General features: G+C 56.4%; 5 protein-coding genes across 5 annotated transcripts in view; 1 reads left to right on the top strand and 4 right to left on the bottom strand.

Annotated features, from left to right (window-relative positions):
• Positions 1–7,060, bottom strand: part of HIC1 (HIC ZBTB transcriptional repressor 1) — a 13,155-nt gene extending 6,095 nt beyond the window's left edge. The window contains exons 1-2 of the mRNA XM_024736108.1: positions 5,734–7,060; positions 4,361–4,534 (exon numbers count right to left, since the gene is read on the bottom strand). The gene's annotated coding sequence lies outside the window, so the exon portion shown is untranslated. The remainder of the gene's footprint in view (positions 1–4,360; positions 4,535–5,733) is intronic.
• A 131-nt stretch (positions 7,061–7,191) lies between these two features.
• Positions 7,192–8,618, bottom strand: OVCA2 (OVCA2 serine hydrolase domain containing). Its single transcript, XM_024735909.1, has 2 exons — positions 8,381–8,618; positions 7,192–8,030 (listed from the first exon to the last, which is right to left on the bottom strand). Exons 1-2 carry the CDS (start codon positions 8,562–8,564, stop codon positions 7,531–7,533), a joined length of 684 nt encoding a protein of 227 aa, XP_024591677.1. The 5' UTR covers positions 8,565–8,618; the 3' UTR covers positions 7,192–7,530.
• Positions 7,895–17,643, bottom strand: DPH1 (diphthamide biosynthesis 1). Its single transcript, XM_024735895.1, has 13 exons — positions 17,544–17,643; positions 15,658–15,810; positions 15,474–15,537; positions 13,772–13,893; positions 13,205–13,362; positions 12,954–13,075; positions 11,044–11,112; positions 10,482–10,638; positions 10,249–10,349; positions 9,437–9,515; positions 9,050–9,190; positions 8,772–8,879; positions 7,895–8,030 (listed from the first exon to the last, which is right to left on the bottom strand). Exons 1-12 carry the CDS (start codon positions 17,611–17,613, stop codon positions 8,790–8,792), a joined length of 1,326 nt encoding a protein of 441 aa, XP_024591663.1. The 5' UTR covers positions 17,614–17,643; the 3' UTR covers positions 7,895–8,030; positions 8,772–8,789.
• A 3,584-nt stretch (positions 17,644–21,227) lies between these two features.
• Positions 21,228–22,092, bottom strand: LOC112393743 (atherin-like). The gene is made up of 2 exons (XM_024736095.1): positions 21,657–22,092; positions 21,228–21,451 (listed from the first exon to the last, which is right to left on the bottom strand). Exons 1-2 carry the CDS (start codon positions 22,090–22,092, stop codon positions 21,228–21,230), a joined length of 660 nt encoding a protein of 219 aa, XP_024591863.1.
• The window catches only part of RTN4RL1 (reticulon 4 receptor like 1), a 65,480-nt gene continuing 59,722 nt past the window's right edge, over positions 21,949–27,706 (top strand). Inside the window, exon 1 of the mRNA XM_024736495.1 lies at positions 21,949–22,103. Within this exon, the coding sequence (XP_024592263.1) occupies positions 22,091–22,103 (13 nt within the window). The 5' untranslated portion in view covers positions 21,949–22,090. The remainder of the gene's footprint in view (positions 22,104–27,706) is intronic.

Below are 27,706 nucleotides of genomic sequence, written 5' to 3'. Positions count from 1 at the left end.
TTCGCCCCCACGCCCGCGCCAGAAGTAGTGGCTGAGTCACTCATTGAGGGGCTGCCGGCGCGGCCACTCGCGGTCCCTGACAGACACCAAGGTCTCGGGCGCCCCCCAGAGGCTCCCTTTCCTCAGCAGGGTACTTCATGGCCTCGGGGCCAGGAGGCGGCTCCTGGTCCCCAGAGGTACTTCTGACTCCCACTCCTTCCCGAGTCTGCCCTCACCCTGTTTCCACTCTGTGTTCTGGGTCCATCTTATCCCAGTCCTCTTCTCCGTCTCCCCCACCCCTGCCCCAGAGTCCTCGCTAAGGAAGCAGTGAGGTTCCAAGAATGAAAATGAGCTGACAGCCTCCAGGGAAGGTGGACCTCAACATCCTGGCGGAGAGACGTGCTGTGTGCTGAGGTGGAAAAGTGTATGGAGTGCTGGGGGGAGGTGGGAAGACACCTGAGCAGTGCTCTTAGATCTTAGGGCTTTGATGGATGAACAGGAGTTCTCCCCCCAGGCAGGAAGGCGTTCCTGGAGAAGAGAACCAGTGGGACAAACGCTGGGGGCCAAAAAAAAAAAAAAAAAAAGGCGGGTTGGGGGCACTCTAGGAGGCCAGATCCTAAAGGGTATGCAGGACCTCTTTGACCCCATTTCTGCTGTAATCTTGTATCCCCTTGATCCTAGCCCCACAAGGATCCACTCAGCCCTGTCTCTGTTCAGTGGAGTCTGTCCACTGTGGACCCACCCTAGGGTCCCCTGTGCCCACTATTTTTGTTTTTCTTCAACAGTCTCCCCAGATTCCCACTTCCCCACCCCTATTCTCACACTGTCCTTACATCTGTATGGGAGAGTCTGACAGACCTGCCCCCAGCATAGCTGCCCTCCTGTGGACTTCACTCTTCCTCAATCTTTGACCTTTCCCTCCCTCCCTAGTTCCACCTGCTTTGGCCTGGCATTGTCCCCTCCCCACCCTAATCCAGTTCCTCTCTCTGGACACACTCCCCTCCCCCACTGATGGAGCTAGGTTGGGCCAGGATCATTCATTTCCCTGATCCTGTCCAGGAGAACTCTGCCTCACATTGCATGGACTCTTCCTGCCAATTCTGACCTCCAGGAACTCTAAATCCTCCAGGAAGTGGTCTCTTCCCTCCTACCCCCAGAGACTCTTCTCTGCTAAGCTGCCAATGTCCCTCATTCCACAAATGGGTGTTAAACGCGGTTTGCTGAGTGTCAGGCTCTGAAACTGGCACTGTGGACCAGTCCTCCTCCCCTCCAGTTGCTGAGGCTTCCTCTTCCTCTCCCTCCCTTCTCCTGCCACCTTTCCCCCACCTCCCCCATAGAGGACCCTCTTGCTCATTTCTGGGGAGTCCAAGCCGCCCTCCTCAACTTTTCTGCCTTCCCTCGCGTCTCCAGCTCCCGTCTGGTACCTGGACTCCCACTGAGCCTTTCCTTCCAGGCCCAACCTCCTCCTACAAAGCCTTCCAGACCCCTGGGCTCCCCCACTCCTCTTCCCTCATGTCCCTGACACCACAGCTCTAGATGCTGCCAGAGGCCCCTCTGAGGGTCCAGCTTCCTCTCCTGCCCCCTACCCCCCAAGGGTGACGACATCGGAGTGGCCTTGTGGGGTATAACGCCGCCGCGGGGCATCTTGTGACGTCACAGAGCCGTCGGGTGCAGGAACTGAAGAGTGGGAGTGGGGGCTACTGGGTGAGGGCCTTGGAAGGCCGGGCGATGGTGGGGTTGCGCCCCCAGGTGTCCCAGAGTGAATAAATCTGTAATGGACCCGTCCCCCCCTCCCCGCACTGTCCTCTCGCGGGCCCCCAGCCCGCAGTTCCGGAAAGTTAACCCCTTGTAGACCGGTACAGGGGGCTCGGTCCACCCCCCGCCTCGCCACTATAAATAGCCCCTCTTCCCGTTTCCTAAATTCCCTGCTGACGTCGGCAGCGCGTCAGTGTGTAGGAGCCGCGGCCGCATGAATGAGCCGCCGCACGAGTACTATGCGCGCCTATAAAAGCCGCCGCGCCAGCCCGGCTGCGGGAGGCGAGCGGGCGCGGACGCAATACAGCCGACAGGTAAGCGGGACTGACCGACCAACGGGCGACAGATGGACCGATGCACGGACACGGACTGGAGGGCAAGGAGGAGACCGACAGGCTGCAGGTTAGAGGGGCCCCTAAGGGGTGGGGTTGGGGACAGGGTGGAGGGGACGAGGGTCCACTCGCAACTGCTGGAGCCGGAGGCGTACGCAGAACCCTGTGCAGCACCTGCCTGCGCCCGGATGGAGACGCAGCCACTTCGGAGGAGCGTCGATCAGAGGACGGACCTCAGAGTCCCTGCGGCTCTTCCTGGAGCTCCTGCGCCATCCTCCCAAGAAAGTGGGACGAAGGTGCCGGCGCCCCAGGAGATGCGCCCCCTCCTCTCCTCCCCGCAGAGCGGTGACTCAGCCTCGCTAACCCCCGGTCGGCTGAGCTGGGGCGCCGGCGAGAGACAGACGCCCACCTACCCGCCGCCCTGGCCGCGGCTTTCTCGGGACCCCTCCCCTCATTCAGCCGGGGGCGCCCCCTCCCTGTCCCGTCGAGCTGGTCCCTCAGCGCCCCCAACTTCCCGCCTCTGCAGGAGGAGCTGTCCTCTCAGGACCAGGCGGGGGCGGGGCCTCAGCCGGACTGCCCCGCCCCCATCGCCCTCGCCCTCCCCCTCCCCGCAGCCGGAAGTGCCTCTCTGCAGGGACATCTTTGACGTCACAGGGTTTTGACGTCAAGGGCCACGTGCCTGTCCGCAAGCGCTGGGTCAGAGAAGGCCTGGAGACGCGGGGGAGGAAGAGCAGCAGCGCCCCCAGCTGCGGGCGACGGAGCCACCCTGCCCGGGCAGCGCGCCGGCACCTTGGCTCTAGACTGCTTACTGCCCGGGCCGCCCTCAGTAACAGTCTCCAGTCACGGCCACCGACGCCTGGCCCCGCCCCAGGACCGCGGACCCGGCCACCTGCCGCGCCCCCGGCCCCTCTGTCCCCGAGGGTCCCTCAGCCCCGAGCTCGCTGCCCGCGCCGCCGCTGTCCGCGGTGCTGATCCGGCGCGGGCACCGCCATCGAGCAGTCCCGTCCCCGGTCCCCAAGGGCTACTGAGGGGCTGCCGGCCTACACGCACATCTCATAGCCCCAGGAGTCCAGCGCCCGGCCCCTGCCGCGAGCGCCGTCCCCCGCCCGCGCCGCCGCCGTCCCCCCACTCCGCGGTCCTGACGTCAGCCAAACTGGAGCTGCCGTGGTGCCGTCAGCAGCGCGCGCCCCGCCCCCGCGTCTCCAGGGCAACCGTGGCTTTCGATTGTTACTGTGGGAACCGGAGGTAACAGTCTACAGCCATGGTCGCCCCGCAGCACGCCCACGCGCCGCGCCGCGCAGCGCACAGCCGGGGCCGGGATGGGGGAGGCTCCGAGCAGGAGGAAGCGGAGGCGGCGAGTCGAGAGCCCATGTGTCTGCGGGGGTGGCGGGAGGTGAGGCGCAGGGAGGCGGGCTACTCCGGAGCCGGGCATCCACCCAGGCAGAGAAAGAGAAAGAAGCGCGGTCTGCGGAGTATGCCTGACCGTCCCCCTCAGTGACCGTCCTGTCCTCCTAGCCGAGGTACTGCACCCAGGGGATTGTGAGAGAAGGGGTAGTTCTGGGATTTGTGTTCTTTTTAACTCCTTGGTGGGAGGGAGGCTGCTAGGACCTGGAAAAATGTTTGCATCCTGGGTACCGAAGTGGGTAGGCGGAGGAAAGTTTTCCTGAATGCGCCACGACCTCATTCTTCCAGGAACCCCTAGCTGAGTAGGCAGAGGGCAAAGGGTAAACCTTGAACCCATGTCCTGATGGAGTCACAGCCTTCCCTCACTCCTCTTCCCTCTTTTTCCCTCTGGGTCTTGAAGGATAAGAAGGGTTCCCCAACCCTCAGGAAGCCATAAAACTTGTAAAGTTAACCAGTCCTTAAACCGTTGTCTGAACATACCAGCATCCTCACCTCAGTCTATCTCTAGATGCTGTATTCCAGTTTTAGACAATGTCTCAAATTAACCCAAAAGAGGGGGAGTAAATATCAGAGGAGCTGAAGTCCTCTTGGGCCAGTGAAGTGTAAGCAATGACCTCTTCAAAAACATTCTGCATGTCACCTGCCGCCACCATCATCACCCACGGGCTGACTGTTGGATATTGGGTTCAGGACCTCCCAAGGGACAGTGTTGGGAATGGTTAATGCAGCCCAGCCCTGCCACCCATTAATCCAATTTTTCTCTACCTCTCCATATCCCCTCCTTTTCTAAACTACTTCTAAGGCAGCTGGTGCTGGTTTCACAGTTAATCAACACCCACACATTGTCTTCTTCCCACCCAAGGACACTGAGGTCTTGGATTAAAATGCACCTGATTCTGGCATCCGGTGGACATCTGTGGGCAGACTGTAGTGTGTGCACATGGGAGTAGTGCACTGGGAAGCAGGCGGTCCAACCTGGCATCACCATCAACTGGTTGTTAAGGGGCCATGTTGTTTCTGAGCCTTCCGTAAAATGAGATAATAATCCCTCCTTTCTGGCAGGCCTGTTGTGAGGACCAAATAAGATCATGTAAGTAAAAATCTTTGCAAACGGCAGAAAGCTATTTCAATCTTAAGTATTCTCTTAGGCTACTATGTCCTTGTAAGGGGGTGGTGGTGGTGGGAGACCTCAGCTCTGGGCACTTAGAATGAACAGGGGAGGGGGACACATTTCTCTGAGCAGAAGCTCTAGGACTGGGGCTGTTGAGGGTTCTTTGCTTAGGGACTTCTCTCTCCCAAGAGCTTTAGGAACTAAGGTGGAGTGAGAGGTAGAAAAGAGAAATGGTAGGGATGTTTTGAAAAGAAGAGACAAAGTCTTTTGCAGTCTGAACCCATCTGAAGGTGGTCAGAGAGGGGAAAAAAACCAAAGGACTGACTGTACAATGTTAGAGTGTTTTAGTATCTTGAAAATCACTTAGGGCACCGCACCGCCAACCTATTTTATGGATTAGGAAGGTGAGGCCCACGCAGGACATACTGTCCAAGAGTAGTGAGTGGTGGCCTCTCTGCTCATCTTCTGTGAAGCAGCAGAGAAAACAATGACTAGTAAAGGTCAAGAATCGGAGTTCTTGGATCTGAATCCAACTTTGGGTAAGTTACTTAGCCTCTCTGTGCCTCTTTCCTCAGTTGTAAAATTAGATTAATAACAGTATCTACCTTATGAAGTTGTGAGATTAAACTAGCTAACTAAAGCTTCTGCTTAGCACAATGTCTGGCATAGTTAGCACTCAATAAATTATATTCCTCTTCCTGTCCTCTAGACCTCATTTTCCTCAGTTGAAAATGTTAGATCAATGATTCTTAACAGGAGAGCTTCTTCCCTCTCCCTAGTGGAGTGCATGAGAATCACATGGCGGGCTTTTTAAAATTACACATATTTACCAGAGACTTACACTCTACTCTCTAAGGCGGTGGCTTTCAAGTATTTCATTGCATGAGAATGACCAGGATGGTTTGTCAAAAATGCAGATTCCTGGGTCCCAGTAGCTCTGGAGCTGGCCCCAGGAACCCAAGGTTCACCATGATCCTGATGCAAATGGTCCATGGAATCTGTGTGGAGGGTGGGAGGAATAACCCCTTAAGATTCCCCATTGTTCCTGGAGGGCATGATGGGAGAGGACATATCTCACTTGTTGGGAACCAGTGGACCACATGATCTGTTTCCTCCTAGGTCAGACATTTTGATTCTCAGGGGAATTTTTACCTCCTCACTTCTGTTCCACCGGACACTGCTCTGGTCTTCAACTTCACCCTTCCAACTTTAAACCCTGCCTTAAAATTCATTCCCCAAATGTCTTTCCCTCTCTCCTTTACTCCTTCCAGTAATCCCAAGTAGCAGCAACCGTGGTATGCAAGGTGGCATCATTTTCACCGCTTGGGGCCTTGCTGTGATTGCCACGAAGGCATGTGAGCCCTTAGTTGCGGATCTACTCACTGCTTTCCATTCTGAACTGCTTATTTCCCGAGGAGCCAGGAATCTGAATTTGTGTGAAATTCCAAAATTTTTAAGTATCATAATCCCAACTGTTTCTAAAATTCTATGGGCCAAAGCCAACAGGTCTATAGGAGTAATTCAGTCCATTTCAGAGTCTCTTCCTTTTGCCAAGGAAGGGATCTCCCTTTAAAACAACCAAAAACAAAACAAAAAAACCCCACCAAGAACTAGGCAGTAGCAGACTGTAGCAAGGGAGAACTTTCTCCCCAGCCCCACTTTCTGCTGTAAAGGTTCCAGACTCAGTAAACTAGGTCTGTCTGGGCAGGTAACTCCTGCTTTTTTTTTTTTTTTTTTCTTTTTAAAAAATCTTGGACAGCTGCTGTCCATTGTGAAGAACTCAGAATTTCCGGTAATTTCAGACTACTTGTCTTGTTGTCTCAGGATGGGCTAGAGTATTTGTGCTACAATCTCCTAATCTCAATTCCTGCTCAATTACTAAGCTACTTGGGGCAGCCATGCTTGAGGGCCAGATAGGGCCTGTTGCGATCTTCCAGAAAAGGAACAAGCTGGTGAGTCTGCAGAGGCAGGGCAGGCTGGGGACGAAGGCCCTGGAAGTGGGGGAAATGGCTGAAGTGAGCAGTCTTTAGAGTGTCTAGGAAAAACAGCACTTTCAAACCAGATGGGCTGTTTAGGCCTTGGCTGCAATCTCTACAGAGTAGCATCAATCTCAAATGCTGCAAGTAGGGTCAAGTTTGGAAGAAGGTTACTTCTGTGCTGTCTTTGGCTTCCATCAAGGTCTAGCACCATCCCACCCTTCAAGCTCATAGTTCGGAGGGGTAAGACTGTTATGGTGGAGAAAGCAGAGAACATATGAAGCCAGGTTTTGACAGGCCAACACACAACTCTTAGGGATCAGGATGCAGGAAGCCAAAACTCAGTATGGCCCAGGCAGAGCCCTGCCAATTGATCTCTTCCCCAAACTTCTCAGATGTAAATTCTTCCCTGCTTCAGGGAGGCCTCCTTTCTTTCAGGTTGGGACTTAAGCCTTCCACCAGTAATGTGTAAGTGTCTATGTGCACATATGCATGAGTTTGTCCTGGGGGTTCACAACTGGAAACACCTCCCTGCTTGGTGCTGCCCTGGAGGCTGTATGGATGGCCAAGAATCCACTTTTTTTTTTTTTTTTTTTTTTAATGAGTTTTGCTGTGTATACCAGGGAAAAGATGCTGAAAATCCAAATCACCACTTTATTGTGTGGCAGTCACGGTGCTGCCCGTCTCTGCTTTTTGTGTTACCGTCCACTCACCCAGGGCTCCACTGACCTTTTTCATATTGAGTATCAGATGCCATGGTCAAAGTCCATTAGGCCACCTAATCCTCTTTTTCTTGAGTGCAGAGCTGGGCTTATATAATTTGAGTCTTAAGTATTGGTATTTGTCTCTTGAGATCACAGTAGGGGAAAGAAGGGGAGGACAGGGATTGTAGAGGCTGCATCAAGGTCATGTGTCTCCATTAGGGGGTGGGGGGTGGAGAGGGAATGCAGAGGCAAAGGCATTTGTTGATCTTTCACTCTGCAAACTGGTCCAAGAACTGGAGGTAGGCCTGGCGCTGGGGTGCGGCTGCCGGAATGAAGTGGCCACCAGAGTGGGTGAGGGCGATGGCTCCAGCGAATCGGCTACACAGTTGCATACTCTCCTGAGAGGGGATGACGCGGTCGGTGTCCCCAAAAACATGGAGGGAAGGCACTGACAAGGGGCCCTGCAGGATGTCTTCCTTGAGGCCAAGGCCCCGGGGACAGAAACCAGATACCAGGATGATAAACCGGGGCAATGGGAAGCGGGGATCGCCGGCTTGGCCAAGGGCACACACAAGGGCTGCTAGCGCGGCCCCCTGGCTGAAACCAAGGATCCCATCGAAAGGCCCAAGCTTGCTCAGTGCCTGTGCCACCGTTCCCAGGGCTTCCTCCAGACCTCTGCACACCGTGGGCTCTTCCAGTGCCGAGAAAACGTCTGCCTCCCGTTTGGAAAACCACCAGCCTCGAGGTTGCTCCTCCGGAGGGCAGGGCCCTACAGCGATGAGGGGGAGAGTTCAGAGTTAGGACAAGGGGAAATCCATGGGGAGAGAAATGAGAAAGGGAGTGAGGGAAAGAGAGGAGGCTGAGGAGAGAAGAAAGTCTGGGGAAAATGAGGCGGGGAACAGACTGACCAGGAGAAGAGACAAGGTGGAAGTCTGGGAGGGCCAGGCTGGAATTTGAGCGAGGGGCTGGGGTGGGAGGGATGGAGGGCATAGGCAGAGTGAGGTGGGAGGGTGGCAGGAATGAGGGGAGGGACAGGGTGGCTGTGTGCAGGCAGGCGTTACGGGGACGAGGCAAGACAGAGAAGACTCTGAGCGCATTTCCGGGCAGGGCTCATCTCACCGGGGTCTGGCCCGGCGCCCTCAAGGCCCGCTGCGTCCGCGACCGGGTGCGGCCCGCTGAGGCACACGAGCTCTGCGCGACCCCGCAGCGCCTTCCGCAGCGCTCCAGTCTTCTCGCGGAAGCCCCGCTCGCTCTGCCGAAAACCGGCCAAACACAAGACGCGCAGAGGCGGAGACGTAGCCATAATTCTAGGCAAGCGCCAGAGGGACCGGACGTGGTCTTTCCCCGAGCGGAAGTTAAACATAAGGGGGCGTGACCCAATGCCGGCACCACCCTGGAGGCGGGCCTCAGAGAGAGAGAGAGAGAGAGAGAGAGAGAGAGAGAGAGAGAGAGAACACGTTGCCATGACAACGGAGAGAGGGTGCGGCCCGGCCAGAGCTGGGGCTGATACCTGGGACCAAGGAGCGTTTCAGGGAGCGAGCGGCGCGACCTCCTCGTCTCTGCAGCTGCAAGCCTCGCAAGCCACGGCTGGAAAGGGGCGCGCGGGCCTCTCCTGAACCTGAGGTGGCCGACTTTGGTCACGGTCTCGCTTCCGCGACGTTCCCCACCCCGCTGACACGCATTTCCCGTAGCGGCCGCAGGGCGGCGGGCTCGGCTCGCGTCACCAAGGAGGCGGCCAATGTGTGGCCGCGCCCAAGCCTCTCCGCCCTCCTTGAGGTTCCTTCCTACCTTCGCCAGCGCCGGCCGGCCCGGGTGCTGGAGCAGCCGATCCCGCCCGTGGTTCACCGTCCACGGCCCCAAGGAGCTGCCAGCGTAGAAGTCCATAGGGTAGGGCTGCTGCCAGGAAATGTCTCTCAGGGCCACTGCCGCCTAGAGGAGAAACACCGGACAGTAACATCTGCCAACATTTTTCTACGCAGGATTATTTAATTCTGCCCTCACGACGGCCTACGAAGGTCCTACTATATCCCTATAGCACAGAGAGGAAATGTGAGGTTCAGAGAGGTGAAGGGACTTCCAAGGCCACACAGCTAGAAAGTGGCTCAGCTGTAACCCACCCACAGAACTAGGAGCAAAGCCCACTCCCTCCCAGGGATTTTCAAAACGTGGTGTTACCTCATAGGGTGTGAGCAGCGGCTTGGGGAAGGCTGTGCCCCAGTCAATGGAGAGGCGTGGACATGCCACCTGCACCCACCTGGGAGGGGAAGTCAAGGCAGATTTTTTTAACACTATGGGAACTTCCCTGGTGGCGCAGTGGTTAAGAATCCGCCTGCCAATGCAGGGGACACGGGTTCGAGCCCTGGTCCAGGAAGATCCCACATGCTGCGGAGCGGCTAAGCCTGTGCGCCACAATTACTAAGCCTGCACTCTAGCGCCCGCGAGCCACAACTACTGAAGCCTGCGTGCCTAGAGCCTGTGCTCCACGAGAAGCCACCGCTCTGCAACGAAGAGTAGCCCCCGCTCGCCGCGACTAGAAAAAGCCCACGCCTAGCAACGAAGACCCAACACAGCCAAAAATAAATTAATTTATTAAAAAAAAAAAAAAGAATAACACTATGGTGTTGCTTGTTTTCTCCTGTTTCCTCCACTGACTATGAGCTTTCTGAAGGGAGGGCCTGGGCAGCTCATTTGCAATAATATCTCCAGAATCAAATGTAGTGCCTGGCACAGTGCAGGTGCCAACCACCCCTCCAACTTATCTCATGCAGAATGACTATGATGCTGCCGTTGCCTGTGAGCTCCCAAGCCAGACAAAGTAGGGAAGACCCACAGCCAAAGGTAGTCCCTGCTGGACGAGTGCTCTGTAAACACTAAAATTTCATGATCATGGAAGCACCGACTCCAGCCTTCATTAGGTGCTGGGCAGGACCCAGATTCTAAGCTTTTTTAGCCAGTCATAGCTAGACAGGAAAGGTGGGCAGACGTACACATCCACCTCAGGAAGAAGGCTAAGCTTGCTGGGGAAGATCTCAGAGAGCAGCAGCCTCACGAACGGAAGTCCCAAGGCTCGGAGCCGAGATTCCAGGTGCTGTTGGGAGAGGGAGGCAGAGCTGGGGTCCCCACGATCAAGCAGCCAAAGCTAAATCCCTTAGGCTACTGATTTTCCCAGCTCGGTTCCCAGTTAGTCCTCTTTTCCAGAGGCCATCCCGAGCCCTCTGACCTCCAGAATCCTGGGACTGCCCTGGCGGCCCAAAGTGCCCAGGATGAGACCCCAGGATTTAGCTGAGCGGGCAGTGGCTATGGCTTCTTGGCGGTTGGCCTGCATGCGCTGGCAGTCATACTGCTCTCTGGAGAGGACTTTGCTGTACGGGTCGTATCTGGAAAAGAAGCTGTCATGGTCACAGTGACAGCCACTTACAGGATTTGTGCTATATACACAGCTCCCCGACTCGGCCCCTTGGTCTCCTGAACCCTCAGTCTCCATACAGGCAAGTAAGAACAGAGGCAAGAGCAGAGATTGTCTTTGGGAAGATCAGTTCCACAACTCGAGCAGGCAAGAGTGGGAGAGGGGTCTAGGATCCAGGTGTGATTCCAGGGGATGGGTAGGTGCTGTGCAGCAGCAACCCTTCCCCTGATACCGAGATTCAGAACCCAAGTGCCTCAGATCCTTAGGGCCGGGGGCTGTTAAGTGGCCAAGGGATGAGGAAGTTTGGGCTGATTGAGGGTTTCAGTGGCAGGGAACCCCACCCCCTTCCCAGCTGGTCAGCCAGCTCAGTCCATACCGGTAAGCGGGGACATTGGGGTTGGCAATCATGACAGACTCCAGATGGAAGCGGCCATCTCCAAGATATCTGCAGGGGGGAGAAAGGGGACAGTAAGTGTGGGGTGGGGTGCCAGAAGAAGCAGGCACTGGCTCGGAGGTCCAGAGGACTGAGTTCTTAGCTATGCAGCTGACTGTGTATGTGAACTGGGACACAGCATCATTTCACACACACCGCCCCCCTCACCCCACCCCACCCGCCCTGTTTTTTGTTTTTGTTTTGGCCGTGTTGGGTCTTCGTTGCTGCGTGCCGGCTTTCTCTAGTTGCGGTGAATGGGGTCTACTCTTTGTTGCGGTGCACGGGCTTCTCATTGAGATGGCTTCTCTTGTGGCTCGCGGGCTCTAGGCACGTGGGCTTCAGTAGTTGCGGCGCACGGGCTTAGTTGCTCCGCCCCATGTGGGATCTTCCTGGACCAGGGATGGAACCCGTGTCCCCTGCGTTGGCAGGTGGATTCTTAACCACTGCGCCACCAGGGAAGACCCCCGTCCTGGTTTTTTCACATGTAAAATAAGTTTGAATTGGATGACCATTAAGGCCCCTCTAGCTATGTAGTGCAGAATCTAAGAACTGCACCTCTACCCACCCCGACCTTCTGGGGGAAGAGTAAAGGGTCAGCCAAGACCATGGTAAGGCTCTAGATCTAGATCCTAACTTGGAGGTGGAGGGACAGATTCTCCCTCACCTAGCTCAATATAGATGTGGGAAGTAGTGTTCAGGGTGTCATCTATGCCATAAATGAGCTTTCAGGGTATATACTGGCTACTCTCTGCCCAAACTAGCTCTTGGGTCCAGTTACTGAGTTGTAATAACAGCCACTGTTTACTGGGCTTGTGCCTTCCGTGTACCAGGCCTGGGCTAAACACCTGACATGTATGACTTCACTCAGTCCTATCAGGTAATCCTCCAAGCTGCTACCTATAGTATCCCCATTTCACAAAAGATACAAGTGAGGTTCAGGGATGTTAAGAAACTTGCCCAAAGTCACACAGCTATTAAGCAGTATATCTGGGACTTGATTCTAGGCTTACCCATCAGGCTGTACCAAGCATGCCTAGGAGATGCTGTCCCTAACAGTACCTTCCCAGACCATGGAGAGGCCAGAGATTGGAAGACAATCTGCACGGCAGCTCCTTCTGTCTTGGAGATCATACCAAATTTTGATGAATGGCCAACACTCAGAGTGTCCCTCCTTCCAACACACACCATGACGCCCCCAGGGGCAGGCATCTATGAGCTCAGAGTTCTGTAGGGACAGGCACAGGGGGAATGCCCCTCAGGGAGCAGGGCTACCAGGTCTGGGCTGGGGAAGGCCCTGATGTGGGCCTGCTAGGGGCAGGGATGTCCTGTGTGGGTGCAGGTGGGGCTGAGTCAGGGGAGTGCCCCTCCCTCCTTCCCTGCCATTAGCTGGGAATGGGGCTCCCCTCCCCAGTCTTAGCCGGGGGAGCTGTTGGCTCTGGGGCTGGCTGCGTTCACACAACATTAAGCATTTCCATTACCTAAAATAATTAGGCAGCAGGAGACATGCTGCTCCTGCTTGTTAGCTGTCCGGATGCTAAATTAATGGGGCTGCAGCCTGGGCGTGCCCATCCATCTTCTCCAATTATATTCCCACCACTTCTAGCCCACCCTCATCCCCCATCAGGCCCTGATTCCCGCTCCACCCTGGGCACAGCCTTCTGGATGTTGGACAGAGCGCTGGAGAGGGAGACAGGAAACCTGAAACCCTATTTGGTCCCCCATCTTGCAAGGTGACCTTGAATGAATGGCTAAGGAGCTTTAGACTCAGTTTCCTTTCCTGGATGATGAACCTGAGCTCCCTCCTAGGGTACGTTTCTTGTGTCTCTATGACTGGCACCCCATTTTTCACTTACACAACAGCCTCCACCTCCTTGGGTAGACGCGGGGACGTGCAGCCCAGGATCTCCCCAGGGGACAGGGGCTTGCACTGTGGGACACTCACACGATACTCAGCTTTCAGCTCTTGGGCAGCTGCCTGTAGGGATAATGAGGGAAGGGAAGCAAGTGGATGGGGAAGGAGAGGCAGGGCCATAGCACCAGCCTGGAGCGCCTGCTGTGGGGATCCAGGAAGAGCCTGGAGACTGGCCACTGTCTGCCCACTTACCTGCAAAGTTGACACAAACTGAATGGTGCTGACCAGCGCAAGGGCACTGGCTGGGGGAAAGGTGAGGCGGATAGAGTCCAGTAGGTGGGTAGTGTCTATCCGGATGTCCACAAACACATACAGCACCCGGAAGTCTTGGGCCGAGGTGTCCATGGGAACTGGGAGGAGGGAAGAGTTCAGGAGACTGTTCTGGAAGGCAGGAGGGGCAGAGGGCCTGGCCCAGGCCAAGGTTTCTGAGTAGCCAGGACCAGTGGCTTTAGCCTGAGGGTTAGAGGGAGGGGTTGGGGGAGGTGGGGACGGTGTTGTCACAGGTCTTTTAGAAGCTCCATCTCTGTCATTCGGCTGGGGGCCCAGCCTGCTCTACCACCAACAGCCTTTCAAACACCCGCATCTGGGACAGCAGCATGGTTTCCAAGGCAACCAAATCCAAAGGAAAGATCCCCCTGCAGTGCAGGAAGGCCAAGGCCATCCCAGAAACTGTGCATACAAGCAGGACAGGCACTGTGATGGAGAAGAGCGTGCAGTCCCACCTCCCTGCCAGGGTCTGGGTGTCCTGGTCTGCCGTACCCAGGCAGCTGTGGCCATAGTGCACCAGGAAGTCAGCTCCCAGGGCCCTTGCGGTAAAGTCATCCACACAGCAAGCCCCGTAGGTCACATCACCCATCACCATCACTTCGGCCTCCGTGAACCTGTCGGGGTGGGGAACAACGGGACAGTGACACAAGGAGGTAGCAGAGAACCTAACTGTGGAGGTATCTCAGGGCCCAGCTCCACTCTCCCTACCTCTCCCAATCCCTTGGGTTGGCAGCTGCCACTTCTGCCAACAGAGTAGGAGGGGCCCAGCTGCTACCTCCCCCAGGCCTGGCAGCAGCTCCTGGAACCGTAGCTGTATGAGGACGGACTCTGTAGCATCTTTATTCCTCTGCCCAGGCTCAGACTGCAAGAGGGACCCCCAACCCTCAGCCTGGCATACAGGGGGTCAAACACAGACCTCTGCCGCCCCAACTCCTCCCACCCAGAACGATGAACATGCACCCAGGGGCGAGGACACCCATTCCCACACCCTGGCACCGTGACGTGTGTGGGCACGCGTGTGTGGATACACATAGCCTCCCCGTCGCCCAGACCCCCTGCTACCTCCCCACCTTTAGTCAGGGCCCTCTGTGCCCGGGATGGGGGGACCCGTGGACAGCTCCTCCGCAGCACATGGTGCCACCCACACACCTCATGTGTCAGGAAGAGTGGGCTCTGGCCACCACACTGCCATGGGATCTGCTGCCAGGCCTGAATCACTGGGGGATGGGGTGGCTGGGGAAGACCCCACTCTCCCTGAACTCACCACAGGAACGGGGCCAGAGGATTAGCTCTTCCCTGAGACCCATCCCTGGGGCATGGAGTCTGGCTCAGTGTCAGGGGGTCTCCCCATTCCTCTCCTGGGGGTGTGGTGCGAAAAGCTGAGCTGCTGCCAGGCAGCTCCCCCACCTCCCCAAATCAGGCTGTGCACAGAAGCAGATAATTCAGCTCCTTAGAATGCAGCCCAGGCGTCTGAGTCAGCCAGAGCACTTAATTTTTTATAGATTAAAATGTATGCAAATTGGCCCGAGCCCCAGAGAGCATCCCCAAGGGGCAAGAGGGTGGGAGCAGGGAAGTGAGTCTGTGGCTGCTGGGTGGGGGTGGGGCGGCAGCAGGGAAGTGGGAGGTTCCCATCACGAGGTGACCTCCCCTTTCTTCTTTCGCCCTCCCTGTTCCTGTGCTGGTTACAGATGGCTGAGCACTCACCCCCCTCCCAAGGATGGCTCATTGTATTGAAGAAACTTAGATGAGGGAGGTAGAGGAACTGAATACCATCTCCTATGCGCTTCTCCCTCTGCCAAGCCCCTCTTGCCTCACTCCTCCAAATGTGCCAGAGGAAAAGTTTCCCCCAAGCCAGACCCCCACGCTGACCACCCAGCCCACTGCAGGGTCAACTCTGAGGACTCTCAGCTTCTTCCTCAGGCTCCACCACCTGCTGTGGGCCCACCTTTGAAGATACTGGAGTTGACTCCTTTCTCCCTCCCAATTTCTTTTAGGGAAGAGGAGATGTATAGAGACAAGCAGGGATTGCAGCAGGCTAGGAGTTTAGTCTGGGGTTTTTCCTTGGTGTGTGTATGGCTGTGGGAAGGAACACGGTAAGGCAGAGGTCCAGAAGGAGAACATGATGTCAACAGGCAGAGCTGCAATGGACGTGGGGAAGGTCTTGGTTCAGCTTCATCAGTGGCCCAAGGCTCACCTTTCCAAGATATCCACAATGGTACAGGCGAAGAGGAGGAGGCCTTCAGGCATTTGCAAGGCCACTGCAAGACAGAGCAGAGACATGAGCAGAGGGCTGGGAAGAGACTGGGATGGGGACACTGCCCCTGGCTCGGCTGGGCAACCTCTCCTCCCCCACCCCCGCTCAAAGCTTACGGGCTCACCCTTCTTGGCCTGGGCCTGTTGGATCCTCCAGATGGTCTTGGGAATCTCAAAGTTATAGTTGGAAGGCAGGACTTGAATGGCTGCCTGCAGCTGGGGATTGTTCAGGATCTCAGGGGGTATCTGATTGGCCAAGCGGCCCCGAGGGGCTCGACCTAGGATGAATGCAAGGCCTGAGTTGTTTGGTGCCTGGCCTAAACCACAGCCAGACCTGAGTGAGCTATTAACACCACCCAAGTTTAAGGCCCCGATCCTAGATGCCAAGGGAATTGGCCCAGCCTTCTTCCCCACTGAGTTCATCCTGAAGCTGGAAGGACAACCCATTAAGCTAGGAGGAAATCTGTATAATTAATTTCCACGTTATGAGATTATTGGGAATCAAGGACTTGAGTGTGTGGCTCAGCTCTTACCTCAGGAGAGTAAGCTGACACCAGGGGACTCAACTGAGAGGCAAATGAAAAAAAAGTCCACACAACCGCTCCTTGATAGAGAACAATCCTGAGAAAACGCCAAGAGTCCAGCCAGCCCAACCTGTCTGGGAAAATGTCCCTCTCCCCCCAGCCCCTGAGAACACCTTGAAGTTCTGAGATCCTAGATATGAGATCTATAAGCAAACTGTTGTAAGTACTCATTTAAAAGACTGCTTTCCTTACTTGAGTCCCACTGACTATGTCTACGCTGGTTAATTCCTGCACTCTTCCCTCTCCTCATGCAAAAGGGAAATAAACACCATACATTTAACTGACTTAACAAATTCCCCAGTTTCGTCATTCTACCCCACTTCCCACCCCAGGAAGGATGGAAAGAATACATACACTCTAGTCAGGACTGTGGGCAAACAGGTAAGGACAGAAAAGTGACCTTGCCCGTTAGGGGCTAGTAGTCTAGTGGCGGCAGATGCAGGTACACAAATAATTACAAACCCCTGATTAAAGGAGAAGAAACATTGTAGCCCTTTAGGAAGGCTGCAGCCCTTCATCTGCATCTTACTCCCCACAGTTCAGTTTAGCCCAACCCTGGTCTCCCTTTAGGCACCAGACAGTTTGGGAATGTGACAAGGAGAGAAATGAACTTAGTCAGCGAATATTTATTGAGCCTGTACTATTTTCTGCCAGGGATCCTGCCATTTTGGAGAACTAGAATGGCAGGTTTGGGACCCTAAGTCCAGATTTGAATGTTACCACTGCTACGGTACTTGTTCAGATGTTTTAAAGGCCATGAAACACATGCCTGCGTCTCTGGGCCCGCCCCTCTCAGAAGCTCCTCTGGCAGAGGCCCAAGTCCCTTGTGGTGGCTGGGGTGTGGGAGCTGCTAGTCGTAGCGGCTCGATTTGTCCCAAGGGCCAGTAGGCGCTTCCTCCTTTTATCATTTGGCAGTAACCTTCTGTTAACGTCAGCATTCCTCAGTAGACTGTGAGATCCCTAAGGGCAGGGCTGCAGTCCAGTCCCTGCACCTAGCACAGGCCTGGCATTCCGCGGGCGCTCAGTGAGTGCCAGGTGAATGACACCTTGTGCATCTTTCCTGAAGCATTCCCCGAAGGCACACTTGTGGAATGCCCGGGGCAACGCGCCTGGCTCCTTCCCTCCCCGTCGGGTACGTCTTATCCGTGAGTCTTCAGGCGTCTGTCTGCCCGCCAAGGCAGGGGGGGTAGCGTTTCCGGCTTGAGGACTACAAGCTCCTAGGAGGGGCTGCTCCCGATCGTGCCCTAAGGCTGCAAAAGAAAGACCTATCGTCCTGGGCTCCAGCGACAGCCGCCCAGAGCGAGCGACGGCAAGGCCTTCCGGGTCTGGAGGAGAAACGCGCCTCCGCCATTAAAGGGTCCTGTCCCTGACTTGGGGGCCCTACCCCGAGATGCGAGGTCCGGAGGCCGCAGCCTTATAGCACCCACCTCTGCCCGGGCCGTTTCGGCTGCCGGACTCGGTGGCCTCGGCGGACTCGGCCGCCACCAGCGCCGCCATCACCAGCTGCCCACGTTGGGACCAAAAAGACAGCGCTAGAAGAACGAGGAGAGCGCAGACAGTGCGATCGATCGCCGATCGGCCAGCGAGGGGCGGGGATTTGCGGGGCGGGGACCGTGAAGGAGAAAGATAGGGGTGGGGCTAGAGTGGGCCCCCAGGTGAGCCAGGAAGGTCGAGATTCTCGGGAGCCCCTAGTGGTCCCCGGCCACAGCGGTTGCGTTCTCCCAGCGACCCTGTCCCCTCCTCCCCGTCCGGGCAGCTTGAACCTGGTTCTCCCCGACAAGTGCCCTCCTATTTGCCGACTCCCTACCCCAGTTCTGCGGGCGGGGTCTTGTAAATGGAGACACCACAGGGTCCTCCTTCAGCTCCCCTCACTCTCTCCCCTCCTGATAAGACCTGGATGCCTATGGGTGGGGCCGCATTCCCTGCCTCGGAGGACCTCATTGCTCGGACAGGACAGAACTCAGCACCCACCGAGCCAGTTCCAAGTTGAGTCTTGGTGCCGGTTTCCGGAGCGCTGGGTTGCCCTTACACCTTTAGAACCGACAGTGTGGAAGGTTCACCTGTGATAAACTGCTACCAGGGGAAGGCCCCCAGCCTGAAGGTGCTTTCCTGGGAGAGTGGGGAAGTCTAAGGACTCGACTGCCTAAACCTTCGGGATTCTGGCCAACGTTTGCCCTGCCTAGGCTGCCCCTCAGGCCTAGGAAGCCTCTCTCCTGATCAGTGGCATAAGCTTCTGGAATCTCAAAGAGAAGGCAGGGTAGCCAGTGAGACAGCCTTGACATTTGGAAGAGCAGAGTACCTGCAGGACTGGCTTTCAGCAAGGTCTGCCCCATAGAGCAATCGTCCCCCAGGACCGTTTGCCCACGCAGCCCTCTGGCACCATCTTCCTCTCTGCTCTCTATGTGAGCACAGCTGGCCCTTTAAGGCGCTCTGTGGCCTCGGGCTCCCCTGGAGGCCCTCCCTGCTTGGAAACTCCTAATTAAGGTGCAGGGAGAAGTGAAAAACAAGCAGCCAGGCACAGGCTCTGCCTGGGAGACTGCCCAGAGAGGAGAGCTGGCTGGGCAGGATGGGAATGGGGAGGACCAGAAGGGGTCAGTGCTCTGCCCCTCAGACCACCAACTGATGCTCTTAGGACAATCACAGCTTCGGACAGGAATGTGGCCAACGTGGGTCCCAGGAACACCCCATCAGCTTGATAAGAGTCCAGGCTGCACTTTCCCATTCCCTCAGGTTCTCTGGACCCCCAGGGTGTCGGATCTCAATTCCAGGGACCCCCGTGAGTCCAGCCCCTCCCCATTCAGGACACTAAGGCCCAGCCTGCGGGCAGCTTCAGCTCTGGCTGCGCTGTGAGTTCCAAGGGGGAAAAATTGGCTCCAGCAGAGTAATGGCTTCTCCCTAGCAGGCCCCGTATCCCTTAGGGCCTTTCCCTAGGCAGAGGTGGGCCCACTGGTGATAGAAGTCCCCCATCCTTTTATAGCACTGCCTCACAGCCCCTGTCCTAAATGAGTTGCCCTGGCCCCCATTAGGAAATGAGCACATGCCCCAAGACCCTGCAGTGCAGGACACTGGGGGCTGTTATTCAACCTAAGCGGAGAACACCTCCATCTGTCCATGGGGGTCTCCCTGCCAGAGTTACTCAGCAGTCTGAGTAATTACTGCCTGACAAGAAGGCGGGCACAGTGCTCCCCCAACATTAAACTACAACACCCACCCACGGTCGCCCCCACTCCCTGGCTGAACTCCAAAACAGCACCCAGCCAGAGGACTGAAATAACTCTGCTTCTCACACTCACGCCCAGCCCCAGCCAACTTTGCCTAAGATACTGGAGATTGTGGGGCAGGGGGTCATGGGGAGGCGGCTTGAGGAGGTGGGAGGAGGATCGGCACACCCTGATTCAGGCCCATACTTGGGCGCTGATCTGCTGTGAGATGCTGGTCAAGTTGTTCAACCTCGCTGACGTTGGTTTACTGGTGGAGGGCCTCTGCAGCTCTCAGCATCATCGAGTTCAGCTAGTGTCTGCCTGGCGGAGCTCAGACGGGGTGGCTCAGTCCAGTTCTGCAGCTGGTGGAGGCTAAGAGAATACCTCACCTTCTTTTCCCACTACAAGATGGACCAATTTTTTTTTTGATGTGGAACATTTTTTTGTATAGATTTTATTTATTTATTTATGGCTGCGTTGGGTCCTCGTTGCTGCACTCGTGGTGCCCAGCCTTCTTATTGCGGTGGCTTCTCTTGTTGCAGAGCATGGGCTCTAGGCGCGCAGGCTTCAGTAGTTGTGGCTCGGGGGCTCTAGAGTGCAGGCTTAGTAATTGTGGCGCACAGGCTTAGTTGCTCCGCGGCATGTGGGGTCTTCCTGGACCAGGGCTCAAACCCATGTCCCCTGCATTGGCAGGAGGATTCTTAACCACTGTGCCACCAGGGAAGCCCTGATGTGGACCATTTTTAAAGTCTTTATTGAATTTGTTAAATATTGCCTCTGTTTCACATTTTGGCTTCCTGACCAAGAGGCACGTGGGATCCCAGCTCTCTGACAGGGGATCGACTCGCACCGCCTGCTTTGGAAAGTGAGCTCTTTCTCAACCACTGGACTGCCACGGTAGTTCCGGACCAGTCTTCTTAATCTTCAGGACAAGGTTACTCTCTCACCTCCAAGCATTTGCACATTCTTTCCTGCCTGGAATGGCCTTTCACCTTCTCAGCCTGATGAATTCAGCCCTCAAGACCAACTGGCATCTCTTCTGTGAAGCCTTTCTGGATGGTCTTCCCCCCACCACCCCCTACAGAGCTAGCAGAGCACCCTCCCACACTCTGTATCTCTTCCTGTCACATTCTAGGATAGCTTGTGGGTCCTCCCCAACTGTGCCATAAACTACTGGAAGTCCAAGCCTAGGTGGTTAGCACAAACCCAGAGCCTCAGTGTGGTTGAACGCAGGTATGGGTGAATGAATGATAAGGGCCTTCTTTTTGACCTTCTGATCATGACAAGTTTTTCCCCAAGGAATCACACTATTCACCCTCTCACTTCAATTAGATCTCTGCTTAGATGTCACCTGCTCGGAGCGGCTTTCCCTGACCTGCCCATATCAGCTGCAGAACAACACCTGGCTGCTTCTTCTTCCAAGCGCACCATCTCATCTGGACTTTCCTCAGTTGGTCCCTATTAACTGTAAACTCCGCAAGGGCAGGGACCTTGCCTTTTTCACTGGCTGAATCCCCGGGGAATAGTAGTACTCTACAATGATAGACCCTCAATAAATGTGCCTTTAAAGAGTGACTTAGCCCACTCTTTTCCCCCTCCAGGACCCCTCTTATCCCAGGCCAGTAGGGGGTGCCGGCCTCCACCCAGGATTCATCTGGCCTGAACCTTCTCTAAGCTCAGCCCAACTGGTCCCCTGTGGGACCTGCTTTTTAGGCGGTGCCTCCTCCATTTTCCACGAAGCCCCGGGCGGGGTCTGTGTAGACTGAGGGAGAATAGAGCCCCCCACCCTCCCAGGCGGAGATAGCTTGCCTGAGCCCCACATCAGTCTTTCCCTCTCTAGAATATGCAACTGGGCCTCCCCAATGCTTGCTGAGATGTGTAGACCAGCCAGGGGGCACACCACACCACCCCTCAAAAAGGATAGTGTCCTGGGTCTCGGGATGCGATGCGGCTGGGTCTGCCGGAGCTATCCTGGGCAAGGAGGAGCCGTCGAGCCTCCGAGGAGGAAGAGGAGCCGGCCAGGGAGGAGATGGGCAGGGGTGCAGACTTGTGATCGGGGGCTCTGGGCGGCGGTCCTCGCATCCCAGCCGGTGGGCAGAGCGCACGCTTTTTTTGCACGGCTGAGCGCCGCTGCCCTGGGAATAGGACGGCGCTCAGCACCGCGAGCTGAGAGCACTTTCATAAATTTTGTATGGGAGGCGCTCCGTGAGCGGGGGCGGGGAGCGGAGAGAGAGAGGGAGGGAGCTAGCGAGCGGAGGAGGGAAGGAGGGAGGAGAGGTGGGGGAAGCCGGGGGGAGAAAGGGAGGCGCCCCGCTCCGCCGATTGCACGGTCCTGCAAACGCGCGCCGGGCGCTTTCCCCGGAGCTTGGCGGTGCGTGCGAGCGCCCTTTTGCAGCAACCGCGGCGGCGGCTGCGGCCCGAGGGGGCGGAAAGGAGGGGGCCGCGGCGGGGCGGCCGGGGGGCGGCGTCCCCCCTCAAAACCGCCTGCAAAGTGCTCTGGGCTGCAGAAGCAGGCCGCCAGCTCCGCGGAGCAAGCAGCTCGCCCCGGGGTTGCCGGGCAGCGCCACGGTCGCCGGTGGGCGCCGGTGCCCTCGGCGCGGGGCTCGGGCTCACCATGCCCCTGCGGGGCCGGGCCGCCGGGCACAAGCGGATCCCCGGCTTGCCCCCGCCTCGACGCGCTCGGATTAGCTGCAGCCAGCGCCCAAGGATTTGAATCCGGACCCTGGGAGGGAGCGCGCCTAGGCCGACCTCCGAGTGGCGGCCCCGCGGCCAACATGCTTCGCAAAGGTGAGTTGGAGCCGCAGGGGCAAGTTGGAGTTGGATACGCACGGGGCAGAGCCGCGAGCCTGGGAGCCGCCCGAGAGCTGCCAGGCGCCGGGGCTCCGGGCCCGGGAAGCAGCTCTGGGCAGTCTGGCGGGCTTTGCGGGGACGCAACCGGCGAGGAAGTGCTGCTGGAGGAGCTCAGCCCCTGACTGGGGCCAGTAGCGAGACACGGGATTTGCTCCCTGGATCAAGCGGCCAGGCCTAGGGTTCTGGCTCGGCGAGGTCATTTCGAGACCACAGTGAGCTGCCCCTGATGGAAGGGGCGCCGGCCTCCTGGGACCTTAGCTTTGCCAGTATAAAGTTTTGACTTGCAGGCTCCATCCCCTGCGCGGGCACACGCCGCCAGCTTCTGCCGCTTTGGCGGGGCCGGGTCCAACCTGCGCTCCGGTGCAGCTGGCGGTCAGTCACCGCGCGGCCCGGCCGCTCACTCACTGCGCGTCCTGGTTCCCAGGTGGGGCCCGGACCCGGGCACCTTCCCTGTAGCCCCGCTTTGGTGGTCCTCTGCAGCGGGCTCTGGACACCCAGCGGCCGAGGGTTGGTGGCTAGCCCCTGCTGATCGGTTCCTCAAACTTTCCTTCTGCCTGGAGCGGAGGTATGCGAAGGCGGAGGCCGTGCCGGGAGCGAGCGCGGCCGGAGCCAGGCTCAACTTAAGAGACCGCGACCACCTCACGACGAGCCTTGGGCTTGTCGAGCACATAGCTGAGCGCTGCAAAGTTGGCGCGGGCGCTGGGGAAGTCCCGCCGCGCCCCCACGTGGCTGCCGCGCCGGGAGCTGTCCCCAGGGCCCAGGGAGGGCAGGTGACCACGCCGTGAGCCCGCGGGCTCCGCCAACCGCTGCCCGGGCCTCTGCGTCTACCTCTCTTCCTTCCCAGGTCCGGGTGGGCTGCGGCGCCCCGTCGGGACCCCCTCGTCCCTGGCCCGGGCCGAGCGGCTGACGAGCCGCCGGCGCCTACGGCTGGCTGCCCGGGCCCTGCGAGAGCCTGCTGAGGCGGGTGCTCAGGTAGCGGAGGGGCCTGATCCTTGCGCTCCGCGCTCCAGCCTTAATCCGCCCCTGTTTCCATGGCAACAGACCGAGGTGTCGTAAGCACAGGATTCTGACCTCACAGTAGGATGGGGAAGGAGAAAATGGGCAGGGGGGAGGTGGCGGAGGAGGGGGAAGCAAAGCCCGGAGATGGGCAGGGAGGAGCAGATGTGGGGGTGATGGAAGAGACCCCGTAAGCAGGTCGGACAGGTAGGTGAAGAAACCACGCCTGCGCTGGAAACAGTAGAGGCGGTGTGGTGGTCCCGGCTGTCTCAGGCCGACCCAGGAGCCTCGGTTGCCCCACCATGTCAATATCCACAAACTTGTGTGTGACTTGTGCCCTCCACGTGGGTCGGTGCAGTGCAGGGGGGAAACGCTGACTGCCTTTCACTGTGGGTGGGAAAAGTCTCTGCGGCTGGTTGGAGAAACCACTTCACGGATACACCCCAGTTCCTTTTCCTAGCAGAATGGGACTAAAAGCCTTTTCAGCAACCAGCGGTGCTGGCCAGAGTGTGTCTGCACAGAGAGGATGCTTTTTTACACAGCTGAGCGCAGGCCGAGGTCTGGGCAGCCTGGGCCAGGAGCGTGCAAACTTGCCCCAGTGGGGAAGGCTTCCCAGGCAGTTTTAAAGGCCGCCATGTCTGGGCTGCAGGTCTGTGATGGAGATAATAGAGAGGAACTGACATCTCATCTCCCTTTTGGTCTTTTGTCTTTTGGCAGTTTACAGTTAAAAACGAGCCATGAAGCAGCCCACGCACTTTATTTATATGGTTTAAGTGCCCAGGGAGGCTTGAGCAGCCTCCAGGAGCCTTTTTCTCACATCCTTGCTAGCCAGAGGCCCAGCTTGGGATGAGTCCAATGCATTCTGGGGGCCGCTTCCCAGGGGGAGGCTCTTTACCTTGCCCAAGAGGTGGCCACTGGAGGCTTGGCAGTCACATGTGTTTGCCACTTGGGCTATTTTTCCCTTCCTGCACAGCTTCATTGGCAGGAGAGGTTCTACCAACCAAAGAGGCTTCTACCTGGATTGGCCTGAGGGAAGCAGAGCAGAGAAGTCCTTTGCTGGGCTGGGCTGGGCTCCAGTGGCCTGGAGCCTGCTGGTGGGACATGGTGTGGGCAAAGGACTTTTATTTGGGTCCTTTCCTGGGCAATTTTCTCCCTTGGCCCCTGATCCTGGTCCCCAGGACTGGTCTCTTTTGCGCATACAGGCACACACACACACACACACACACACACACACACACACACACACACACACACACACACACACACACACACACACACACATACACACATACATGCACACAGGCCACTCAGATTCTCTGTGTGGATTCTAGGTGTGTGCCCAGAGACAAAGATATGACTGGGGCTAGTGCCAAGAGAGGTGGCCCTTGAAGTTTCTGCTTCTCAAATTGTTCCCAAAGGCTCCCAGCAAAAATGTCATAGCATGGATTCAGATAGCTGTTGCAGTTTCCCTGCCTATCAGATGCAGAACCCTGTGTGGGGTCCTGGCTCTGAGGGAGTTTCATAGTTTAATTATGATTTGGAAAAGGATTTGAAAGATGAAGAAAGAGTAGCCCTCCCTAGTTCCTGGGAGAAGAGGGGACCACGAGCCCTACCCATCCTGCAAAGAAACCCCAGAGGAGGAAGAAGGTGAGAGTAGGGATTGGACCACAAGGGTTGTCCCTCTGATTGCTGGTTGTCCTATTGCAGTTAACATGGTGCTGACCCCAGGCAGGACATTTTAGGAACTGGGGGTGCCCTACCTCTGTGAACCAGAATAGCCCTGCGTCCTCAGTGGATCTTGCTGCTGACAGCGCTGGTAGCTTTAGGCTTCAGCTGGCTTTTCCATCTCCTGGCCTACCCCAGAAGAACCAGGGATATAAAAAGCAAATCTCTGGTCAGAGATGAGAGGTGCTCAGGGCAAGCGAGGCCCCGAGCCACCCAGCACCGTCCAGGAAGGAAGGGCAGCCTGCTGGGGGTTTTGCTTTGCAAGAAGCGGCCTGCTTAAGGTCAGGATCTATGGTTTTCATTTTTAGAGCTATAAAAACAATGCAAATCAACAGCCTCTGGGTACATACAGAACCTTAAAGTTTTTGTCTTGTTGAGCAAGGAAATAGAGTGCTAAATAGGTTTTGTTAAGTGGCAGTCTAATTAATAATTTAAAATCTTGTAGCTGTCTTTCATTAGAATTTATCTGTACATCAACCACAAAATCTGTCAAACACACTCATTTATATAAGTTAATGCCATCCCTGCATAATTCAGCAAGAGCTAGATTAAGGCCTGCAACCCAGTAAGATGCATTTCGTCCTTTTGGTTTCCATAGCCTGATGGGCTGGCCTAGTGGCTAGACTGGGTCTCCTTTGTGGGAAGAAGGGAAGGTAGAGGGGCCATGGGGTTGTCAGATGCTTGGTTGATTTAAATCCAGAGGTTCCCTAGGGAATCAGAGAGTCTCCATGTGGCCAGGTTTCAGCAGGCTCCTCTTGGAGCTATTAGTGACATGGCCCTCCTTAGCCCCAATGGAGAAGGGAAGTGGAGAATGTTCCGTGGACAGCCAAGACACTCTCCGTTCTGCTAGAGAAAGTGTAGAGGGGAAATACAAGAGCCCTGTCTAGAGGGCTGAGATATGAGGCTTTTTAGCCCAAACCCAGGTACAGAAGCGGGATTTCAGTCTTCCCAGCCCAATTCTGTCCCGTTCACGTAATGCAGCCTAGTGAAACCAATGACACCAAGACAGTTTCCTGACTTAGGAGCTTCCGGACTTCTTTCCTCAAAGCTCCTGGTCCTTATGCCAGCAAAGAGAAGCCAATAGGAAGAATTTTAGGGGAGCACCAGGTCACCTCAATAGAGAGGAGAGGCAGAGTGAGTTGCTAAATAAAGTCCATGCGTGCATTTTCTCACCAGGATCCGGAATAAAAGCAAGGAAAGCAGTGCAATGCTCCCCTTTTGTGAGCTCACACAATGTGGAAAATGTGTTTTGGTTCCGTCTCTGTCATGCCAACACAGGGCCAACTCCTCACTGCAATTTCCAGGTCCATTTTCTATAGAGGAACTGTTCAGCGCTCAAACTCCCAGCGTGGACATACTGGCTCCTTTACTGCAGGAATGAGCCTGAGTTTCTGGTCTCAGATTCAGGATACCAACCCCGACCCCCCTGGAGGGTTAAACAGCTCCGTTTTAGGAGACCAGGTGGATAACCAGAGCAAACAGTGGACTTGACGCCAGGAGAGGTTCTCGGCCAAGTTTGAAAAGAGGAAGTCTCATTAGGAAAAGGAAAAGATGGGGAAAAGGGTAGGTGTTTGCCCCCTGACCTGTGGCAGAGTTGGGACCGAGGAGGGTGAATGGGACCTTGTGGGAGGTGAATCCAACTCCAAGCTTTGGAGTCAGGGCCTGAGAAAGGACAGAGCAGAAGCTCACTCTCTGGAGATGAGAAGGAGGGGGCAGGCATCATGAAGGATGTCAAGAACGGATCTGTTTGGTACCATCTGCAGTGAAGTGGTGGTTAAGGTTAAAGCAGAGAGGAGATGACAGGGAGGAAACAGATGGCCGAGGAAGCAAAATAACTGGCGAAACGGGAACAGAGCCTCCAGGGACAGCAGAAGGCAGGACCTCCGTGCAGAGTACTGGAAGCAGCCCTTTCCTCGGGGTGTGCTGACCAGGCCACCCTGGGTAGAAGTGAGCCCGAGAGACGAGTGAGGCAGGCACCCCAGGGCGAGGGCTTCCTCAAGGCTTGGGAGACATTAACTCCCAGGCAAGGGGGCCCAGGAGCAGGGACCTTTGGATGTCGTTGAACTGGGGAGAAGAGGCACGGCTGATTTGGTGTCCATTACTAGAGCAAGGGGAGGGCATGTGGGTCTCAGAGCATACTTGGCCAAGCCTGCTGGGAGGAGGGATGGATGCGAGCTGGAAGTGGGCGTCAGGGAATGGACTGTTCTTCCCAGCCTGCCTTGAATTCGACTGCGCCAATCCCTGTCCGCGTGCTGACAATAGCTGCTTATAAGTAGTGATGGGCCAAGCTGAGTGGACTTCATGCCTCACTTCATGCAATCTCCACAATCACCCATCAAGATCAGTGTGTGCTTGTCCCTGCTATCAAGATAAGGGAACCGAGGCACAGACAAATGAACTCCCTTGCCCTGGGTCACCCAGCTGGTAGTCAGGATACGATCCCAGGTTTTTCTGCCACCACGCTCTTTTCCATGCTCTCTTAACCTTTAAGCTCCACTGCCTCACGTGCCCATCTGCCTTGCTTTATATGACATTTGTTTTGCGAGGTGGCGGGCACTGCTGAATCACTTGTGCCTCGTTACAGAGTTCCCTGGTAGTTCCCTTGCACTCCCCTTCTGGTGTTCATCCAGGAACATCTCTGGCTGGGACTTGGGGCTCCTGATACCCTGAACCCCTTTCTCATGTGTCCTGTCCACTTCCACACACACACTTTCTGTCTGGGGAGACACACCCCTCCCCTACTGTCTCCTGCTCTGGATTCTTCATTGCAGACAAGGATGAGACAGTGGGCCAGCACCAACCTGCCTGCTTTCATGCCC

Source organism: Neophocaena asiaeorientalis, unplaced genomic scaffold, assembly GCF_003031525.2.
Source record: "Neophocaena asiaeorientalis asiaeorientalis breed wild unplaced genomic scaffold, Neophocaena_asiaeorientalis_V1.1 scaffold129, whole genome shotgun sequence".
Classification (NCBI taxonomy): domain Eukaryota; kingdom Metazoa; phylum Chordata; class Mammalia; order Artiodactyla; family Phocoenidae; genus Neophocaena; species Neophocaena asiaeorientalis.
The sequence above is the reverse complement of the archived record's forward strand: the minus strand, read 5'-3'. Positions and strand labels throughout refer to the sequence as shown.

Bases quoted from the DNA above. Each gene is read 5' to 3' on its own strand.
- DPH1 (XM_024735895.1), bottom strand. From the start codon at position 17,613: ATGGCGGCGCTGGTGGCGGCCGAGTCCGCCGAGGCCACCGAGTCCGGC. The intron at 11,113-12,953 runs GTAAGTGAAAAA...TCCCCCCTGCAG, and splicing joins AAGGAGGTGGAGGCTGTTGT to ATATCTTGGAGATGGCCGCT. The intron at 10,639-11,043 runs GTATGGACTGAG...CTTCTTTTCCAG, and splicing joins CCCAATGTCCCCGCTTACCG to ATACGACCCGTACAGCAAAG.
- LOC112393743 (XM_024736095.1), bottom strand. From the start codon at position 22,092: ATGTTGGCCGCGGGGCCGCCACTCGGAGGTCGGCCTAGGCGCGCTCCC. The intron at 21,452-21,656 runs GTTTGCAGGACC...TCCTATTCCCAG, and splicing joins GGGGAAAGCGCCCGGCGCGC to GGCAGCGGCGCTCAGCCGTG.
- OVCA2 (XM_024735909.1), bottom strand. From the start codon at position 8,564: ATGGCTACGTCTCCGCCTCTGCGCGTCTTGTGTTTGGCCGGTTTTCGG. The intron at 8,031-8,380 runs GTGAGATGAGCC...TCATCGCTGTAG, and splicing joins GGGCGCCGGGCCAGACCCCG to GGCCCTGCCCTCCGGAGGAG.